The following is a 19,632-nucleotide window of genomic DNA, read 5'->3' on the forward strand; positions in this document are numbered from 1 at the left end:
TTAATGCTTTAGTTTTTCAATTTAAGTAATTAGTTACTTTTTTTAACAACTCGTTGCTTTTAAATACGATTTCCTTTTTATTTTTTTAAATGTTGCCTCCCCAAAAGTTCTAATCTCACCCCTAAACTCACGCTCTTCCTGTTTCTTCAAGAACGTTGTGGCGGGAATATAGCTAGCAATATGGCAGAGACAACAGCCTTTACACCGTGGAAGTATTCACAATAATTGGAACGCAAAAGGTGCCTCGGGGATAAGCGCCTGTCAGCTGCGAAGAACTCAACTTCAAATATCAAGAAGCACCTTCAGGCCAAGCACAGCTCCACAAGACTGGTGGAGAAAGACCCTAGCCAGCCGATTGACGTTGATGCTGAGTATGAAGGTTTTTCTGCTCCAAAACAGTAAAGGTTAGATTTCTGTTCGGTTAAACCTGTCACCCCGAGAACACAATGAAAATGTATGCGTCTTTGATGATTGTAAGTAATTCCTGTGATCGCATGCCATTTATTTCAATGCTATATGTTTTGGGATTTATTTGACAGTTTGCATTCGTGGTCAGCAGTTTAGTGCGCGGGTTATTTAAATGTTCATGTCGATACTTCAAGTCGGGTTTGTTGTGACTTAGTAGGCTGTATTTAGTGACTTTCATAAAGCTGCCTTAATGTTGTTTTTGATTCATGGACAATGCCCCTTTGACGCGTTGGATTTAGCTAGATTTATTTTGTTTTCTTTGCATTCATCAGACATTCGATAGTTTAATGTAGAATTTTGTCAGAACACAAAGGCTATTGTTCATACATCTTTATTATTGTCACGTTCACTGGAATAAATAACGGACCAAGCTGCAACGCAATATGGTTTCCACATTATTTATTTGAAATGCACAAAACAATAAAGCAAGACAACAACTAAAACCCCCCCCAAATATGCCCTGACCTACTATACCATAAAAAAACAAAGGCTCTCTATGGTCAGGGTGTGACAATTATCATAATCTGTATACATTTCTCCTCCATCACTCATTTTTTGTGGAACAGTTACATTTCAATAGGCTGCTGAACTACAAAGGCCAAATAATAATGAGATTTAAAAAAAATAAGACATAGTTTCTTGCAAAATACACAGTTCAATTTACTAAAAGAACTGAAAAAACTATTAGGGAATCTGACCAACCTCAGTCTTGAGCTCTCCCATGATGTGGCGCATTGACAATCCTTTAGGTGCTGAGCATAATACCCTGACTACACCGCTCGTATCGCGTGCGTGAGCATGGCAAAATACATTTTGAAATCTAGATTATTCAATTATTGCACCCACATTGCTCGGGTGCGCCAACGCGTCTGCGTTGCCGAGGGCTAAAATAGAAGTCAGTTCTATTTGTGACGCAGATCGCGCTGCAAGTCCTGCCTCTCCCATCTCCTCATTGGTTTATAGAAGCAGGTACCCACGTGCCACCTCCTCATTGGTTATACCCACGTGGGTGACTGAAAGACGAACAAGGTCGGTGGCGGTAATGCACCTAATTTATGAAAGTTGCTAATCGCAAAATATAAAGTCCAGAGAAGAAAAGGCCTGGAAGGAGGAGAGATGATTAGAAATGATTCGGGTTGACCGTTTTATGTGTGGATTAATTGTCAGAGTAGAGGACCTTGTGCATTTCAGGTAAAATAAAAACTGAATGTTTATATCCCAGGACAAATTAGCTAGCAAGTGCAAGCAAGCAAAATCTCCATAAATGTTTAATGCTTTTCAACATGTCCCCAAATTAATGTAATTGGTTCAGAGTTTGCTTGGATATTTTAACCTGCGTGTTGTGATTGCATTTAGTGTGGGGGGACAAAATACATTTCTGCACGATGGCCCACGCACGCAGCCGGTTTGGGTTCCATGTAACGTTCCACTTTGAATATCCCGTGAGTACTAATTTCATGTGTGAGTTCCAAATATCTCTAATGGTCGCCCTAGCGTGAGTTTTTATGCACGTGATGTTAGAACGTTCTCTCCATTCTAGAATGTGATTGTTGGTCGACAGTCCATTTAGTCCGCGCTGACCTCAAACCAACGCACACAGCCTGTTTTTATTTATAGGCTGTTTTCAATTTGTCAATTTCAAATTATTTTTGAACAAGTTTTTTATTTTCTAAGAACAGTTTGAAATGTGTGCTCCACCTCTTCATTCACATAAAAGTAGTAATTTTTACTGTTGCGGACCAATACATTGTTTTGACATTTCTGACCGGGACAAAAATTCCCAAACACTTCCCAATTGTTTGTGCAGTTCAAGTCTGCAGACACTTGCTCAACTCCGGTCCTGCACACACACACACACACACACACACACACACACACACACACACACACACGTGTTCACATTTTCCGTCTGTTGCCTTCATCGCAGTCACAGTTGTTTTCGTTACCAATAATAACTTTGGAAATGCGTGTGTTTCTATCAAAGTAAGTGCCTTATTACGTTATAATAGTTTCTGCATGTCGTGTTGTCGTTTCTACTGTAGCATAATATTTTTGTGTATATTCCTTATAACAGTGGACATGCTAGATAACGTTACTCATTTCATAACCTTTATGGTGTTATATTCAATCGTGCTCATGTTGCTAGCTACATTCTTCTATTAGCTCTGTAAAACAATGTTAATTGCGTCAGAGAAGTGTTGTCTTGTTGTATTTTGAAGTTACCCTGGAAAACTTTAAAAATATCTTCTTATATCACTTGTCCGCCTTATCCACTGCCCCCATTTTGAGGTTATAGTCAAGCACGCATTCTGGTTTGATTTTTCTCTCTCCCGTCAGATGGTCCTCCTTCCTGTGGCCGACATGGTTACTGTACGGACAGTGGAGAGGACATGAATATCTCGTTTGTCATGACACTTTACTGCCAGCTGTTGACATTTCTTATTTTGTACAACGGGTCATTTAGGATGTTAGTAGCATTGTTGATGAAATGCAGTCATCGCAGCAGAACTAGGAAGCAGTCTCTGGAAAAGACGGTGGCAAAGAAGGGAGTTGCAAACATAGGATCTGTGCTCCAGTATTCTCATAGTGAATTCTTCTTTACTATGAGTTCTTCTTTACTATCCCCATGAGAAGGACTGTCACCGGGAAGGTACACATTTCACTAATTGTGGTTGTCCCCCCCCCCCCCCCCCCCAAACTCCTGGCTCTCTCTTCTCTTGTAGCTCCAAGGCATAGCGATTGGTCTCTGCTATGTCTCCCACCAGCTCCTCTGTCAGAACCAACTTGAAGCTCTCTGCCTCGGATGGAAATGGCAAGGGGCGTTGCACTCCAGACTGGGACTCATCAAAGCAAACAGCAGAGCCAGGAGGGGTGAAATGGCTGGCAGCCTTCCAGCTACCACAGAACTCCTGTACTTCATCCACTGTCGGTCTGCCTCCATCACCACCAGCATCTTCAAAGGGAACTTTGACTTTGTCAGTGGACAAGGGGTCCTCAGATTCAGGGTTCTCAATGGCTGGGAGGCAGCTCCTCACTGTCACTGTCAGAATCTGATTCCTGACTTTCAGACTCACTGTCAGAATTTTTTTTAAATCGCCAGAATTTCCACATTTGTGAGTTGTCACCTTTTGAAATACATTGCTAATGCTACAGCTTATCTAACTAGCTACATACATAAACAACAACACTGAATAGCTCAGAGTGGGAGTGAGAGGTTAAGTGATTGACTGCCTGCATGCACCATTTGTATAAAAAAAATCACTATCAGTAAATGTTTTGTGCGGTAATTATTGATATGTTTACTGTTTTATTCACATGTTTTTCAAGTACCGGTGATAAATCATGCATTCTGATTCTTGCCTAGTTTGTAATGGGCACATATGTGTGTAAAATACTTTTTTGAAGGTTTTACTGATTATGATGAGCTAAGCCAATTCCAGCTGTGTATGGAGCCATGTTTGTTGACATACAATGCATTCTGGGTTTCACGTAATCGTCTGTCGGACCAAAGTTGCTATAACAAAATGAGGTGTGTAAGGGTTCACTCGTTTTTTGAGAACTTCAGGAAGTGAATGGTGGGATGTGAACGATGGTAGACAACACACCCCTTCAACATGTTTACTATTAACAGACCAAACTCATCTTGTCTTCTCTTTTTATCTTTGGTTTCTGTGATGAAAAAAAGCATGGCGGCGCTGAAACTAATCGTCGGATTACTTTCGATTTCTAGACAGTGTTTTGCTCAAGTATTTCAATCAATGGTGAGTTCACCCTTGATGTCATTAATTATACATTGTAATTGCTATTAGCTAATTCATATTGTCGTTTTTGTCAGCCGAGAGTTATAAAATATGACCGCTTGTGTTGCGTCAATCTTTCCTCAGCATTATGACAAATGTAGCCTACATTTTTCCGGTTTGGATGATTTGTGTTATGCTATAGATACTTCTGTGAATATCTGAACATTGCATCCAAAAATAAACTGCTCACATTCTGGACATAACTTTTTAAGGACTGTGTTTGTGTAAATAGTTTCAAAAAAAAAGTGTGGCCAGCTCAAATGCTGATTGTTGCATCATTCACACACTAAGTTCTAATCACACGGGTGTGATCGTAGGCTTCAGGGACCAATGTAGAACGATCACACCCATGTGATGGTACTTGCTAAGTAGGCAACCATTCTACGGTAGTGTACACCCTCTACTGGGCATAGCAATAACTAAGGAATTTTAAGAGGGTTTTTGGTAACACAAAAATAAATTAACGAGTTACTTTCCATAGTAAGTAACGGTGTAATGTAACAAATTACTTTTATTGGCAGTAAACTGTTGGAAAAGCATTCCTCATGAAGCTGGTTGAGAGAATGCCAAATGTGTGCAAAGCTGTAATCAAGGCAAAGGCTGGCTACTTTGAAGAATCTAAAATCTAAAATATATTTTGATTTGTTTAACACTTTTTTGGTTTCTACATGGATTCCATGTGTGTTATTTCATAGTTTTCATGTCTTCACTATTATTCTACAATGTAGAAAAACCCAGGAATGAGTAGGTCTGTCTAAAATTGACTGGTACTATATATTCATTATTATAAAAAAACAAGTGCCAGTGAAGATTCATTTAATGAAACTATAATAGCAACTAGTTATATCCTGGAACAGAAAGGTAACCTCAGCAGTGTGGCGCCGGCTTGTAGAAGCCTACGGCTGTAAAATGTCAGCCTTGTTTTGTTAATTTAGCTCTTATTTACGGAGCCCTTATCACAGTCAAGATATCTATTTTATAGTAAAAACATGATGTAATATAAGGGAATAAAATAGAACAGAACAGTGTGAAGTGATTCACATCTCTCTTCTTGAACAGTTATTCTCAAAGAGTGATCATTTGAAACGGGGCTCAATTTGGAAACTTGAAAGACATTTTTCAGGGTTACAAACCAAAATGTGTCTTTTCGATATACAGATGTTCAATTTAGTTTGCAATTTAGTTTGGAATTTTGGAAATGTATTAAGCAAATCTATGGTGAACACTGCATGGGGATGAATTATGGCCAACACACACCAATTCATCCGGGTCACGGCACTAAATGTTAGCAGTTGATGTTATTCTTCAATTACACAAACCCCCAAACAAATCGGAGGGAGGAAAATAGGTTTATTCAAAGAGGAATAATCATAGATGTTATGCTTGGAGGTAGATGTTCAGTCTCCCCTGTCCTCAGCCTTTCTCCACTGAACAAAGGAACAGCATGTAGTTTTATAATCCAGCCCTAGCCTGACCAATTAGAATTCCTTGCAATAAAACTAGCCAATTGTACCGAGTGTGCCGAGTCAGGAAGCAAGTTCAGGGAGTGGGTGTTTTAATAAATAAACGTAACATAATCCAAGGGAGTGACATATATAGGGCAGGTAATCAAGGAGGTGATGGAGTCCAGGTGAGTCTGATGACACGCAGGTGCGTGTAACGATGGTGACAGGTGTGTGCCATAACGAGCAGCCTGGTGACCTAGAGACCATAGAGGGAGCACACGTGACACCAATGGCCAAATAGCAAGTATCCTATTTCAGAAGACATATTCCTCCTATGTTTCTGAACCATTGATCAATAATTCCCTATTACAGAAAAAACACTATTTCCCTCTATTGACCTCTCACCCTCTGTCTACGCGTTGTATTTATCTTCGACATATTCTTACATACTGTTACAACTAAACTGCCAGACTGTCTAGATGCAATCAAGAGATGGATGCAGTTGAACTTCCTGAAACGTAATTGCATCAAAACATGTCTTGGCATATTGGCTCTAAGAGTGCATAGAGCTGGCTGAGGACATTCTCCCTTTCTCTGGATGATGACACCATCGCAGCTTCCCCACCACCAGAAACTTTTTTTATTTTTACCTTCTCATTTGAGGCACACATCCGCATCACCAAGAAAGTATTGTTTATCTCTACAACTTTAGTTTGTAAGGCTCATATTGTCCAACCTATTCACATAGTGCAGTTAAGTTCTTATGGGCAGGTGGGATGGTATCGTCCCACCTGGTCAATATCCGGTGAAATTGCGGAGCGCGAAATTCAAACTACAGAATTATACATATTTAACATTCATAAAATCACAAGTGTAATACATCAACATAAAGCATAACTTCTTGTTAATCCAGCCGCTGTGTTAGATTTCAAAAGGCTTGATGGCAAAAACACACAATGCGATAATCTGAGGACAGCTCCCTGCATACAAAAGCATGAAAAACCTATTTTCACCAGGCAGGTGCGCCACGAAAGTCAGAAATAGAGATATAATAAATGCCTTACCTTTGATGATCTTCTTCTGTTGGCACTCCAAAAGGTCCCAGATGCATCACAAATGGTGTTAGATAATGTCCTTCTTTATATCCATAAAAACTCAGTTTAGCTGGCGCGCTTCAGTCAATAATCCACCCATTTAACCTCCATCAAAATGCATACAAAATGTATCCCAAACATTTCTAATAAAGTTTTCCAAACAAGTCAAAAAATGTTTATAATCAAACTTTAGGTACCCTAATAAATGATAACATTTAAGACGGAGAATCGTTATTGTCTTTACCGGAGAAAAGTACCAAATAACGCGCTCTCTTCCACGCGCTTGGAAACACTACAGCAAAAATGGGAGCCACCTAGATTTAATGAAAGTTTGATTTTTATAGTAATGTATTTGAATTTGGCGCTCTGCATTTTCCCTGGCTCGCGTCCCACATATCTCAGAGTGGTTAACCTCTCACAACCTATACTTCAAACATTGTTTGGCAATATGACAAAGGGAAAAGGCACATAAAAGGGGGTGCTAAACAAGATAATGTGAATGAGATAGACAACAAACCAATTTCAACATCACCGACCCACGAGGAGTTAGCTGAAGATGTTAGCTCCCAAGAGTTACATAACCTACTCAAAGTGACCTACTGGCTGCTATAAACTCACTAAGCAAGAAGGTGGACACAAGGTTGGCTGATATCTCAAAGAGTATTGGGATATTGACTGAAACTGTGAAGGCAACTAGGGGCAGGGTGCATGAGGTTGAGCAGACGACAGTCGATCACGAGGCCAGGCTACAGGACATAGAGAAACAGTGCACGTTCAAAAATGACAACAAAACCCCGAAAGCCCGATTTGGAAATGCTCGAGTCGCATTCAAGACGCCAGAACATCCAAATAATTGGGATCCAGGACACTGAGAAAGGGAAACCCACTGAATTTGTCTCAGAGCTGATACCGGCATTGCTGGGGAGTGAACACTTCAAAATGGCCATCCTGATCGACCGTGCACACAGATCACAGGCAACGAAGCTGGCCATGGGCGCCACAAAGGCCATTCATCGCACGGCTGCAATATACCCAGACCAGGGATCTCATCCTCAAGCTGACTAGTCAAAAGTTCCCCCTTAACTACAACGGAGCCAGGGTGTCTTTCTACCCAGATCTTACTTTGGAGGTGAGGAACCAGCGGAAAGAGTATGATGAGTTATGCAAGAAATGCAGGGCTGCCAACATTTGATATGGATTCCTCTTCCCAGCCCGGTTTAAGGTGACAGTCGAGGGATGAACACGTACGTTTGACAACCCAAAAGAGTCCGATCTGTTCTTGTCAAGCAAGCTCCCTGGCTGAGGATACAGAACGGCTGTGTCAACCGGCTAAATGTTTTTATTTTATTTTTATTTCACCTTTATTTAACCAGGTAGGCTAGTTGAGAACAAGTTCTCATTTGCAGCTGCGACCTGGCCAAGATAAAGCATAGCAGAGTGAACAGACAACACAGAGTTACACATAGAGTAAACAATTAACAAGTCAATAACACAGTAGAAAAAAAGGGGGAGTCTATATACAATGTGTGCAAAAGGCATGAGGAGGTAGGCGAATAATTACAATTTTGCAGATTAACACTGGAGTGATAAATGATCAGATGGTCATGTACAGGTAGAGATATTGGTGTGCAAAAGAGCAGATTTTTGCAGTTCGTTCCAGTCACAGGCAGCAGAGTACTGAAACGAAAGGCGGCCAAATTAGGTGTTGGCTTTAGGGATGAACAGTGAGATACACCTGCTGGAGCGAGTGCTACGGATGGGTGTTGCCATCGTGACCAGTGAACTGAGATAAGGCGGAGCTTTACCTAGCAAGGACTTGTAGATGACCTGGAGCCAGTGGGTCTGGCGACGAATATGTAGCGAGGGCCAGCCGACTAGAGCATACAAGTCGCAGTGGTGGGTGGTATAAGGTGCTTTAGTGACAAAACGGATGGCACTGTGATAGACTGCATCCAGTTTGCTGAGTAGAGTGTTGGAAGCCATTTTGTAGATGACATCGCCGAAGTCGAGGATCGGTAGGATAGTCAGTTTTACTAGGGTAAGCTTGGCGGCGTGAGTGAAGGAGGCTTTGTTGCGGAATAGAAAGCCGACTCTTGATTTGATTTTCGATTGGAGATGTTTGATATGAGTCTGGAAGGAGAGTTTGCAGTCTAGCCAGACACCTAGGTACTTATAGATGTCCACATATTCAAGGTCGGAACCATCCAGGGTGGTGATGCTAGTTGGGCATGCGGGTGCAGGCAGCGATCGGTTGAAAAGCATGCATTTGGTTTTACTAGCGTTTAAGAGCAGTTGGAGGCCGCGGAAGGAGTGTTGTATGGCATTGAAGCTCGTTTGGAGGTTAGATAGCACAGTGTCCAATGACGGGCCGAAGGTATATAGAATGGTGTCGTCTGCGTAGAGGTGGATCAGGGAATCGCCCGCAGCAAGAGCAACATCATTGATATATACAGAGAAAAGAGTCGGCCCGAGAATTGAACCCTGTGGCACCCCCATAGAGACGGCCAGAGGAACGGACAGCATGCCCTCCGATTTGACACACTGAACTCTGTCTGCAAAGTAATTGGTGAACCAGGCAAGGCAGTCATCCGAAAAACCGAGGCTATTGAGTCTGCCGATAAGAATATGGTGATTGACAGAGTCGAAAGCCTTGGCAAGGTCGATGAAGACGGCTGCACAGTACTGTCTTTTATCGATGGCGGTTATGATATCGTTTAGTACCTTGAGTGTGGCTGAGGTGCACCCGTGACCGGCTCGGAAACCAGATTGCACAGCGGAGAAGGTACGGTGGGATTCGAGATGGTCAGTGACCTGTTTGTTGACTTGGCTTTCGAAAAACCTTAGATAGGCAGGGCAGGATGGATATAGGTCTGTAACAGTTTGGGTCCAGGGTGTCTCCCCCTTTGAAGAGGGGGGATGACTGCGGCAGCTTTCCAATCCTTGGGGATCTCAGACGATATGAAAGAGAGGTTGAACAGGCTGGTAATAGGGTTTGCGACAATGGCGGCGGATAGTTTCAGAAATAGAGGGTCCAGATTGTCAAGCCCAGCTGATTTGTACGGGTCCAGGTTTTGCAGCTCTTTCAGAACATCTGCTATCTGGATTTGGGTAAAGCCTGGAGAGGCTAAATACAGGCCAGGAATGTGTTTGAATTTCCTGCCTATGTCTTTTCGATCAGAAGATCAGAATTTGGGACTTATATGATGGGTGAGATGTTAGGTTAAACAATGCTATATTAGCCATATCATGTTTTAGCGCCACTCACCCCCTAACTTGAGAGAAGGGTTATTTAATATTAGTTTATATGTGGAGCATATCTAGATGATGAGTTAGTTCAAGCTGTATGTCTAGACACACTAAGGTTTGTGTGGTAGTCAAGGAGTGCTTCGTTTGGGGAAGTCACTAAGTAATGGGATGGGAGGGGGGATGGGGTCTGTGTTTTATGTTCACATTTAATACAGGTGGCAGGACAAGCTCCCACACGGCGGGACATTTTTCTTTTGGGTTTTGTATGACAGCAACAATTTGCTCTAAAATAAGAAATGCCACACAGTGACCGAGCACAGAGAAGACCTGGTGGAATGAAGATAGTCAGCTGGAACTGTAATGGCTTAGGGCATCTCATGAAACAAGCTAATGTTTTTTCTCATCTTAAATCACTGGGCACTGACATAGTGCTTCTTCAAGAAACTCATATTAAACGCTAGGGTCAAACTGCAAGTAGGCTGGATCGGTCAGATATACCAGTCTAATTTTGATGCAAAGGCGAGAGGGTAGCAACATTTCTTTTGTTTACTCATACTCGATTTAAGATCCTAATGGTAGGTATATTATTGTGGCTGGTACACTGAATTCGAAACCAATAACCTTGGTCAATTTATATGGACCCAACTTCAATGATCTATTATTTTTTCAAAGGGTATTTAAGGCCATACAAGTGTTGTTGGAGGTGACTTTAACTGTACGTTAGATCCTCTTTTAGATAAATAGCTATCAAGGTCACTTCAACACTCAAATGCTAGTGTCTGTCTAAATACATTGATGACAAACCTTAACATTGTCGATATTTGGAGACTGACGCACCAAACAGATAGGGATTATTCTTTATTTTTGTCAGTTCATAAATCATATTCCAGAGTTAACATTTTTTTGTTGGACTCCAAACTAATTTCAGCAGCTGCGTCGGGTACCTATCACCCTACTCTAATTATGGACCACTCTCCTGTCCATGGTGCTGAAACTCGACAATATGCTAAAGGTCGGCGACCGTGGCCCTTAGACGCATACTTGTTGAAAGATGAGACTTTTTGTCAGTATTTGAAGGAGCAGATTGCCTTTTTCCTTTGAGCTAACGACACGGGGGATGTTGACGACTCCACCCTTTGGGAATCTCTAAAGGCTGTGATTAGAGGTTACATGATTTCTTATACATCAGAGAGGAAGAAACGTGCCAATACTAGGATGAGAGAAATAAAAAAGAGTTAGGGGATTATAAGAACGTTTTTCAGACGAATTCCTCGAATGCAGTCCTTGAGAAGATCAAAGTTGAAATATGAATGGGCTCTTTACTTGCTAGAACGCAACAAAGTTGTTTTGAACTGGGTGACAAACCACATAAATTATTAGCAAGACAGCTCAGTCATGTACAGGCATCTAGAGCTTTTCACAAAATAAAAGACACGAAGGGTAAAATAGTAACAGATCCGCAGAATATTAACCGCAGAATATTAATAAATGCTTTGCGCAGTTTTACTCAGAGCTATAACAATCAAAATGTGATGCTACTGATCCACAAACTATGGAACACTTTCTCACTGAATGTGAACTTCCTAAACTAGACAGGGGGGCAGCTGCTGCACTCGATGCTGGGATAACTTTAGAGGAAATTAACACAGCGATAACACAATTTCCAAACAGCAAGGCCCCTGGGCCCGATGGATATGTAATAGAATTCTATAAGAAGTACTGTGCCAGTCTAGCTCCACTTATGTTGCGAATGTTTAAACATTCCAAAGACAATGCCAAACTCCCACAAACTCTGTATGAGGCTACAATAGCACTGATTTTGAAAAAAAGATAGAGATTCCAGGGAGATGTCATCTTATCACCACACTCTTTTGGAGAGATTGGAAACCCAAATTGGTCTACACGGACAAATTCTGGCCCGGTTTAGATCTTATCTGTCAGAAAGATATCAGTTTGTCTCTAGGGATGGTTTGTCCTCAAATCAACTGTAAATTTCGGTGTTCCTCAAGGCTCTGTTTTAGGACCACTATTGTTTTCACTATATATTTTACGTCTTGGTGATGTCATTCGGAAACATAATGTTAACCTGGAAGCCTGTGTTTCAGACATAAGGAAGTGGATGGCGGCGAATGTTCTACTTTTAAACTCGGACAAAACAGAAATGAAATGAAATGCTTGTTCTAGGTCCCAAGAAACAAAGAGGGCCAAAAAAGCGAATTGATGCCGATATCACGGACTGTGGATATGCAATTTCTGCAATCTACCCCATTTAGAACAGTGATGGACAAGTTCACAAGCCTTGGCATTGTAATGACAAGAGAACTTGATCAGCTATTGAAAGCGAATTGGGACATGCAAATTTATCAGCTTAAATAAAATATAGATTTTTGGAAAACTCTGCCTATCTCCTTGGTTGGTCGTATAAACGTTATTAAAAGGGTTGTCCTACCCAGGTTTCTTTACCTCTTCCAATGTCTACCCAATTTCATACCACAAAGCTATTTTAAGAAACTGGATTCAATAGTAATTCCATTTTTATGGGATAACAAGGCAGCCAGAATTTCAAGGAAGCATTTATGCAAGTACAAGATAGAGGGGGGGCTATGGCCTTCCTCACTTTAAACTGTATTATTGGGCTGTTAATCTGAACATTGTGTCTTTCTGTTGCAAAGGTTTACCTGGGATGCGACACAATGATGGCTTTTGATTGAGCAGGCCTCCTGTCAACGTTCCTCACTCCCTGCACTTGTTAATAGTCCAGTATATGTGAAAAAAGCCACCTATGACTCTAAACCAGTCATTTGTCATACTCTTAGGATCTAGAAACATATCTAGAAGCAATTGTTGTTGTCGTAAGAGCTGTAGTTGTAGTTGCCATAGTAGATCCTGCATTTGTAGCAGTATTAGGACCTACAGTTGTTGTAGTAAGAGATTAATTGATTGTCGTAGCAGCTGTTGTTGTGCTGGTTGTAGGAGCTACAGTTATTGTAGTAAGAGCTGTAGTTGTTGTTGTAGGTACGGTAGATGTAGTGGTCGTAGGCACAACAGTTGACGTAGGAGCTACAGTTGTTATAGTAGGAGCTGCAGTTGCGGTTGTCGTAGTACCTACAGTTGTTGTAGTAAGAGCTGCAGTGGTTGATGTAGGTGCTGCTGTTGTGGTTGTAGTAGGAGCTATAGTTGTGGTTGTAGCTTTAGCCAAAATTGCGGTTGTCGTAGGAGCTACAGTCATGGTTGTTGTAGTAGTAGCTATATTTGATGTCGTATGAGCTACAGTTACAGGTTTAGGATCTAAAGTTGTTGTAGGAGGAGCTGCAGTTGGGATTGTCATAGAAGCTGAAATTGTTGTCAAGGGAGTTACAGTTGTAGGTGCTGCAGTTGTCATTGTAGTAGTAGGTGCTGCGGTGGTTGTTGAAGTAGGTGCTGCAGTTGTAGTTGTCGTAGTATCTACAGTTGTTGTCATAGGAGCTACAGTTGTTGTCGTAGGTGCTACAGTTGTAGTAGTTGTAGGATTTAAAGTTGTTGTAAAAGGAGCTGCAGTTGTGGTTGCCTTGGAAGCTGAAGATGCAGTTGTTGTAGCAGGTGATTCAGTTGAAGAAGTTGTAGGAGCTACAGTTGTCATTGTAGTAGTAAGAGCTACAGTTGTTGTTGTAGGTGCTACAGTTGTCATTGTAGTAGTAGATGTTGTGGTTGTCATAGGAGCTTCAATTGTAGTTGTCGTAGTAGCTGTTGTTGTAGTGGACTTTGGAGCTTCAGTTGTTATTGTAGTAGTAGGTGCTGCAGGTGTGGTTGGCGTTGGAGTTTCAATTGTAGTTTCGTGAGCAACAGTTTTTAAAAGAGCTGCAGTTGTCGTAGGACCTGTAGTTATCGTCCTGAAGATGTGCAGTTGTACTGGTCTTAGTTAGTGCTGCAGTTGACGTTGTTTTAGGAGCTACAGTTGTCATTGTACCCGTAGGTTATTCTGCTGTAGTGGTCTTAGAAGCTTCAGTTATAGTTGTCGTAGCAGATGCTGCAGTTGTGGTTGTCATAGGAGTTTCACTTGCAGTTTTGGTAGTAGGCGCTTCAGTCGTAGTGGTCGAAGGAGATACAGTTGTTGTAGGACCTGCAGTTGTCATTGTAGGATCTGCAGTTGTCATTGTAGGTCCTGCAGTTGTAGTTTTCGTAGTAGGTACTGCATTCATAGTGGTCATTGGAGCTACCGTTGTTGTAGTAGGATCTGCAGTAGAAGGTGCTGTTGTGGTTGTCATAAGACCTATAGTTGTTGTAGTTGTAGCTACAGTTGTCGTAGGAGCTTCAGTTGTGGTCGTTGTAGTAGGAGCTGCAGATGTGTCAACTGCAGTTGTGGTCAGAACTCCAAGGATAATCCGCCATAAAAACACTGGTTTATTAGATGAATGGTTAATTTGTTTATTGTGCAGAATTACATTATTTCCAAGATTACCCTTCATCAACATGGTGCAGTTTTTTTACATCTTGATTATATACAATAAACAATTATAATTTATAGCTACATAAATTAAATACTGAAATGATTCCCTTGATTGTTAATAATATTACCTATAATAACTTATTGAGATTACCACACCTGTGTTGCATTTTTTTTTTACAGTAGTGTGGTAATATAATTCAACTAATAAATGTTACAGCAGTGTGATAATGTCATTTTCTGTAGTCACTTTTCAATGGTTCATTAGAGATAGTGCATCATTGAAAGTGAAAAAAGGCTATTGCAAAGCTCTTATTATTATTAAATATGTAATTTAAGTATAACTCTGACTGGTGTGTAGTTTGTAACTCTCCTCATTTGGTAAAGTAGAAAATGCCACGACACTTGTTAAGCAAATGTATGCACTTGAACTCATTTTGTTGTGCCAGATCAAGAGGTGTGAATAACTATGCATGCAAGACATCTCATTGAATAAAGGTTTTCAAGGGTGTAAATAATTTCACAATAGCCACTATAACTGCTGTGAACATGGATTTATTCACCGTAGTGAAATTACAGAGTAAAGTCAGCCTATTACTGCATCATGTCAATCATGTTACTTCATAAAAGAGGAAAAGTAATTTCAAATGTTCAAATGGTCTACCAGCTCCCAGCAATTAATTCTGAATTCTATACATATTCTGTGAAAGTAATTGGTGTAGTTCATCAAAGTGGATGTTTCAAATATAATACATAAATACATCAAATAATATATTATATTCCACATTAGAGTTGCAATTTTTCAAGAGAAATCAGCATTTTACTGATTTCTCTTGAAAGTAATCTTGGCTATTTCTATATTCCTCAAAAGATATGAATAAATAAGAAACCCGCACAATGCTCTTGCTAATATCACTGCTCTGTATTAAGCTTTACATATCGGCCTCAAGGCCTTAATCAGAGCTTTTTAATTTACGCCCTTATGTAGACATTGCTCCACCCACATCCGTTCAATGCATTGAATGGGATTGGAGTTTAAGGAAAACAAGCATGTTAGCATAACAACAGGCATTTCATAAGTATTCTTATAATTCTAATAAAGTGTGTACATAAAATGTATTAAAGAAGACTGTGAAATCACAATGAGGACATCGACCTATCAAGGAAGTTTTCATAAATCATTGGGTACTGTATAAGAAAAACCGTCAGAGTGATCTGAAGTGGCAGAATTAACTCATGTTCACATTTACATAACATGCATGGGCTTTTCATATCTGGAGGGTGAAAATCCCAAAACATTCTCTTTTGCTCAGAGTATTATTTATGTCAACTCCCTGGTCTGATATCTTGACTTTCTCTATGCCTCAAAATTTCAAGGTAGACATGTCATGTTTTTGGTCATTAAAATGTACTGTGACTGGATAATCCCTGTTGTTTCTCCTGATTGAACTTTTACGTTCACTAATTCTCTGTTTGAAAATGTTGTAAAATATCTATTTAATCAATGTTGAATTCAGGCTGTAACACAACAAAATGTGAAATAAGTCAAGAGGTATGAATGAATACCTTCTGAAGGCACTGTAAATCATGTAACTGTTACTTAAAAAAAGAGGAAGTAATTTAAAGTTTTCAAATGGTCTGCCAGCATCTCACTCTGAATCCTATCCATATTCTGTGACAGAATAGTAGGTGTAGTTCATCTAAAGTGTAATGGTGTTCATATATAACACATACATAATAACCATAATCTTCAAAGTTTCAATGTTTTTGCTTTACATTATCAATTTGGGATTTTTATCCTTTCTTATAAGACCATTTTACCTTGATATATTTGTATGTATTTCTATGTTTTGTACTGTGTGCAATTAATTTTTTTAAATGTTATCAAACCTTTCCATTATTATATTCCATTATACAGTAAAGGTTATTACTTACGTACAGCAAACACTTCTATTTCTGTAATTTCTCCAAATATTAATTGAGGAAGGTCTTTTGTCTTTAACCAATCACAATATCTAGCTTATATCTCCTCTAAAATCTCATTATCTTTCTATTTCTGTTAACCATTTCAAGCTTTTTTTAAATGTATTTTTAATTTCACCTTTATTTAACCAAGTAGGCCGATTAAGAACAAGTTCTCATTTACAACTGCGACCTGGTCAAGATAAAGCAAAGCAGTGCGACAAAAACAACAGAGTTACACACGGGACAAACAAACTTACAATCAATAACACAACACAAACAACACAATCAATAACACAACACAAACTTACAATTAGTAATAGAAAAATCTATGTACAGTGTGCGCAAATGTAGTAAGATTAGGTAGGTAAGGCAATAAATAGGCCATAAAGGCGAAATAACTACAATGTAGCATTAACACTGGAGTGATAGAGGTGCAGATGATGATGTGCAAGTAGAGATAATGGGTGCAAAATAGCAACAAAAAAATCAACAAAATATATATATATATATATATATCTATATATATATATAAATAACAATATGGGGTTGAGGTAGCTTACAATTGTTGATACAGTAGGCATACTGTCATGAAAATGTATTTCTAGTTTCTATTACTATAGGGCTGGTTTGATGCCACAAATTGTCTGTCTTTCAGGTGACGTAATATTTTGGGAGGCACCAAAGATAATAAGATAAAGGTGACGACAGAGGAATGCATGTCAGAGTTACTTAGCTTAAAAATATATATATCCCCAGGTACTGACGTGGTATGGAAAACTGGTTAGGTGTTCTGACAAAAAATTTGGGATGGACAAAAAAAAATTGAAAGAAAGGGAGGGGCAAAGAATCTGTTTGAGAGTATAATAACAGTTATGTACTGACCTTGTTGTATTGTAAACTGTTTTAGTTGACAAATACAATTAGCCAGAAATGTGCTTCATTGTACTTAATTGACTTAACTTTGGAGCCATTCATTTATTTTAGTCAATGGCCTAATGTAAGCAGTCATCCTTTTTCTATTTAACAGTCCTACACACACACACATGTGCTACTTCCCATATCTTTTTACACAACATTTATTTCAGAGGTAGATTCAGTTTATAAATCTCTAACAAAAGTGATTGTTGTAATCAACTGGTAACTATGATTGAGGGTCACAATGACCCCACATGGTGAGCCCAACAATGGAGGAAATTATCTTGGATTTCTGATTTCTAGTTTTATGTGGAGTTGGACTTCATTAATTGTATTAATAAAAATAATATACTTGAATGGCACTTTTTCCAGATGTTCAAAGATCGGCAAGGCAGTCTAAGGCACTAGGTCTCAGTGCTAGAGATGTCACTACAGACACCCTGGCTCGAATCCAGGCTGTATCACAACCGGACGTATTTGGGAGTTCCATGGGAAGGCGTACAATTGTCCCAGCGTCGTCCGGGTTTGGCCGGTGTAGGCCGACGTTGTAAAGAAGAATTTGTTCTTAACTGACATGCCTAGTTAAATAAAGGTACAAAAAAAATATATATATATACATTCATAACTATTATAACACATTTCGTCAATATCATTTATGAGTTATTGGTTAAACATAAGTCCCCTCGAAAAGCTCTTTATATATCAGTACAAATAACATTTGTATTTCTTCTGTCACAGTACCCAACCCTCTGACATACGATTCACACAACAGTCTGGGAGCACCAGCTAAGTCTCAGAGCAGTACCCAGGTAGCAGTTTAGGGGTTGTGTGACTTGCTTTCTGGCACTCACTCCAGACAGGCTCAATACTATTTGAACCCAGGTCAGAGCAATTGATGGCATTGTAACGTGTTGAGTACCTTTGCCTGATACCTGAAGACATGTATTAGATCAAATCAATCACATTTCATTTATAAAACCCTTTTCACATCAGTGATGGTCAGGAATAGCTTTACTAAACCCCATCGAGCCAGAAGATTATGCCTTGGCTTTAGCTCAGCAAAGACTAATACAGCCTTGTGGTGCACAGGACTAACCCAGTCAGTGACACCAGCAACAATACTGATTTAAAATAATTGAACTTAATAATTACTTAATGGAATTAAAAAATAACTAATGAAGGTTCCTTGTGAATGATGTTAAAATAATATGAAGGTTGTTATGCATGATAGTTTTAACATTCACAAAGTGTTACACAAACTATTTATTTACGCAATTTGGGAGAGGAGCTTCATTCTAACCAGCAGCATGTGGGTATCACTTGTGAACATGTACATTCCTGGGTGTGATGCCTGACTCAACATGTCTAATTGTTACTGTCTCAAGCCTTCTTGAATAATAAGGACTGACTGCCACGAATGTATGCATGTGTTTTTCAGTTATACCTGCTAGGTGTAAACACATCACAGGTTTTAGAGAGTATGTTTATCGTCAAAGGTGTGATTTTCTTTTTTAGGGTGTGACTAGCTTTAAGACTCATTTTCCACCAGCCTATTCACGGAGACAGTGCTGTGAGTGCAGCTCAGCAATGTGAAAAGCCCTTTATCGGTTTTACAACTTTTGCCCATCCAGATTTGGAGTCAGAATCATATACAAATATATGATATATACAAGATGTTTCCTTAAACTTAACCAGTCAGGTGCATATATAACCTTTATTTATACTATTCAACTAACAAAATTGGCCTGATGCATTCCTTTACACCTCTGTGAAGTGGATTATTTTCATATAACTCCAACCTGTTAATACAATGGCTACTTGCTATAGTAAACTAAAGTAACACATGAACTGGTATAAATGTATTCAGTTTAGAGAAAACGTATTGTCATCTTGCAGAGGGCAAAATCCCCAGTCAGAGCGTGTTGGCAAGTTGCTTCGTGGTTCAGTCATTAGATCAGTGATTTACATTGACCCAATCGTAACAACTTATATTTATCAGATGTGAATTGTACAACTTACTCTTACACTTAACCCTATTTGAATGTTTGAACTGTGATTCTGATGATTTATTGTTGTCTTAGGTGTTGCTGCCCACCAATAACTACACTGTTCTGTGACTAGCCACACAATAAGAAATCATGGTTGATTAAACACTGGTCTGATTTGTCATTAGATGACATATCATAAGATGGCATGTTTTTTATTAGTTGTATCACTCTCTGACGTCTCCCTGACGTCTCGTATGACGTTTAAGGTGTTTGAGTTTCTTAAATTCT

General features: G+C 39.6%; 1 protein-coding gene across 1 annotated transcript in view; it reads right to left on the minus strand.

The window, feature by feature from the left end:
• LOC118940993 (mucin-2-like) overlaps positions 1-15,091 on the minus strand; it is a gene marked incomplete at its 3' end in the record, with an annotated part of 30,201 nt that extends 15,110 nt beyond the window's left edge. The window contains exons 1-2 of the mRNA XM_036951065.1: positions 15,075-15,091; positions 12,968-13,158 (exon numbers count right to left, since the gene is read on the minus strand). Coding sequence (XP_036806960.1) covers positions 12,968-13,158; positions 15,075-15,091 — 208 coding nt within the window. The remainder of the gene's footprint in view (positions 1-12,967; positions 13,159-15,074) is intronic.
• Positions 15,092-19,632: the final 4,541 nt, after the last annotated feature.

Source organism: Oncorhynchus mykiss, chromosome 18 (genome assembly GCF_013265735.2).
Source record: "Oncorhynchus mykiss isolate Arlee chromosome 18, USDA_OmykA_1.1, whole genome shotgun sequence".
NCBI classification, from domain to species: domain Eukaryota; kingdom Metazoa; phylum Chordata; class Actinopteri; order Salmoniformes; family Salmonidae; genus Oncorhynchus; species Oncorhynchus mykiss.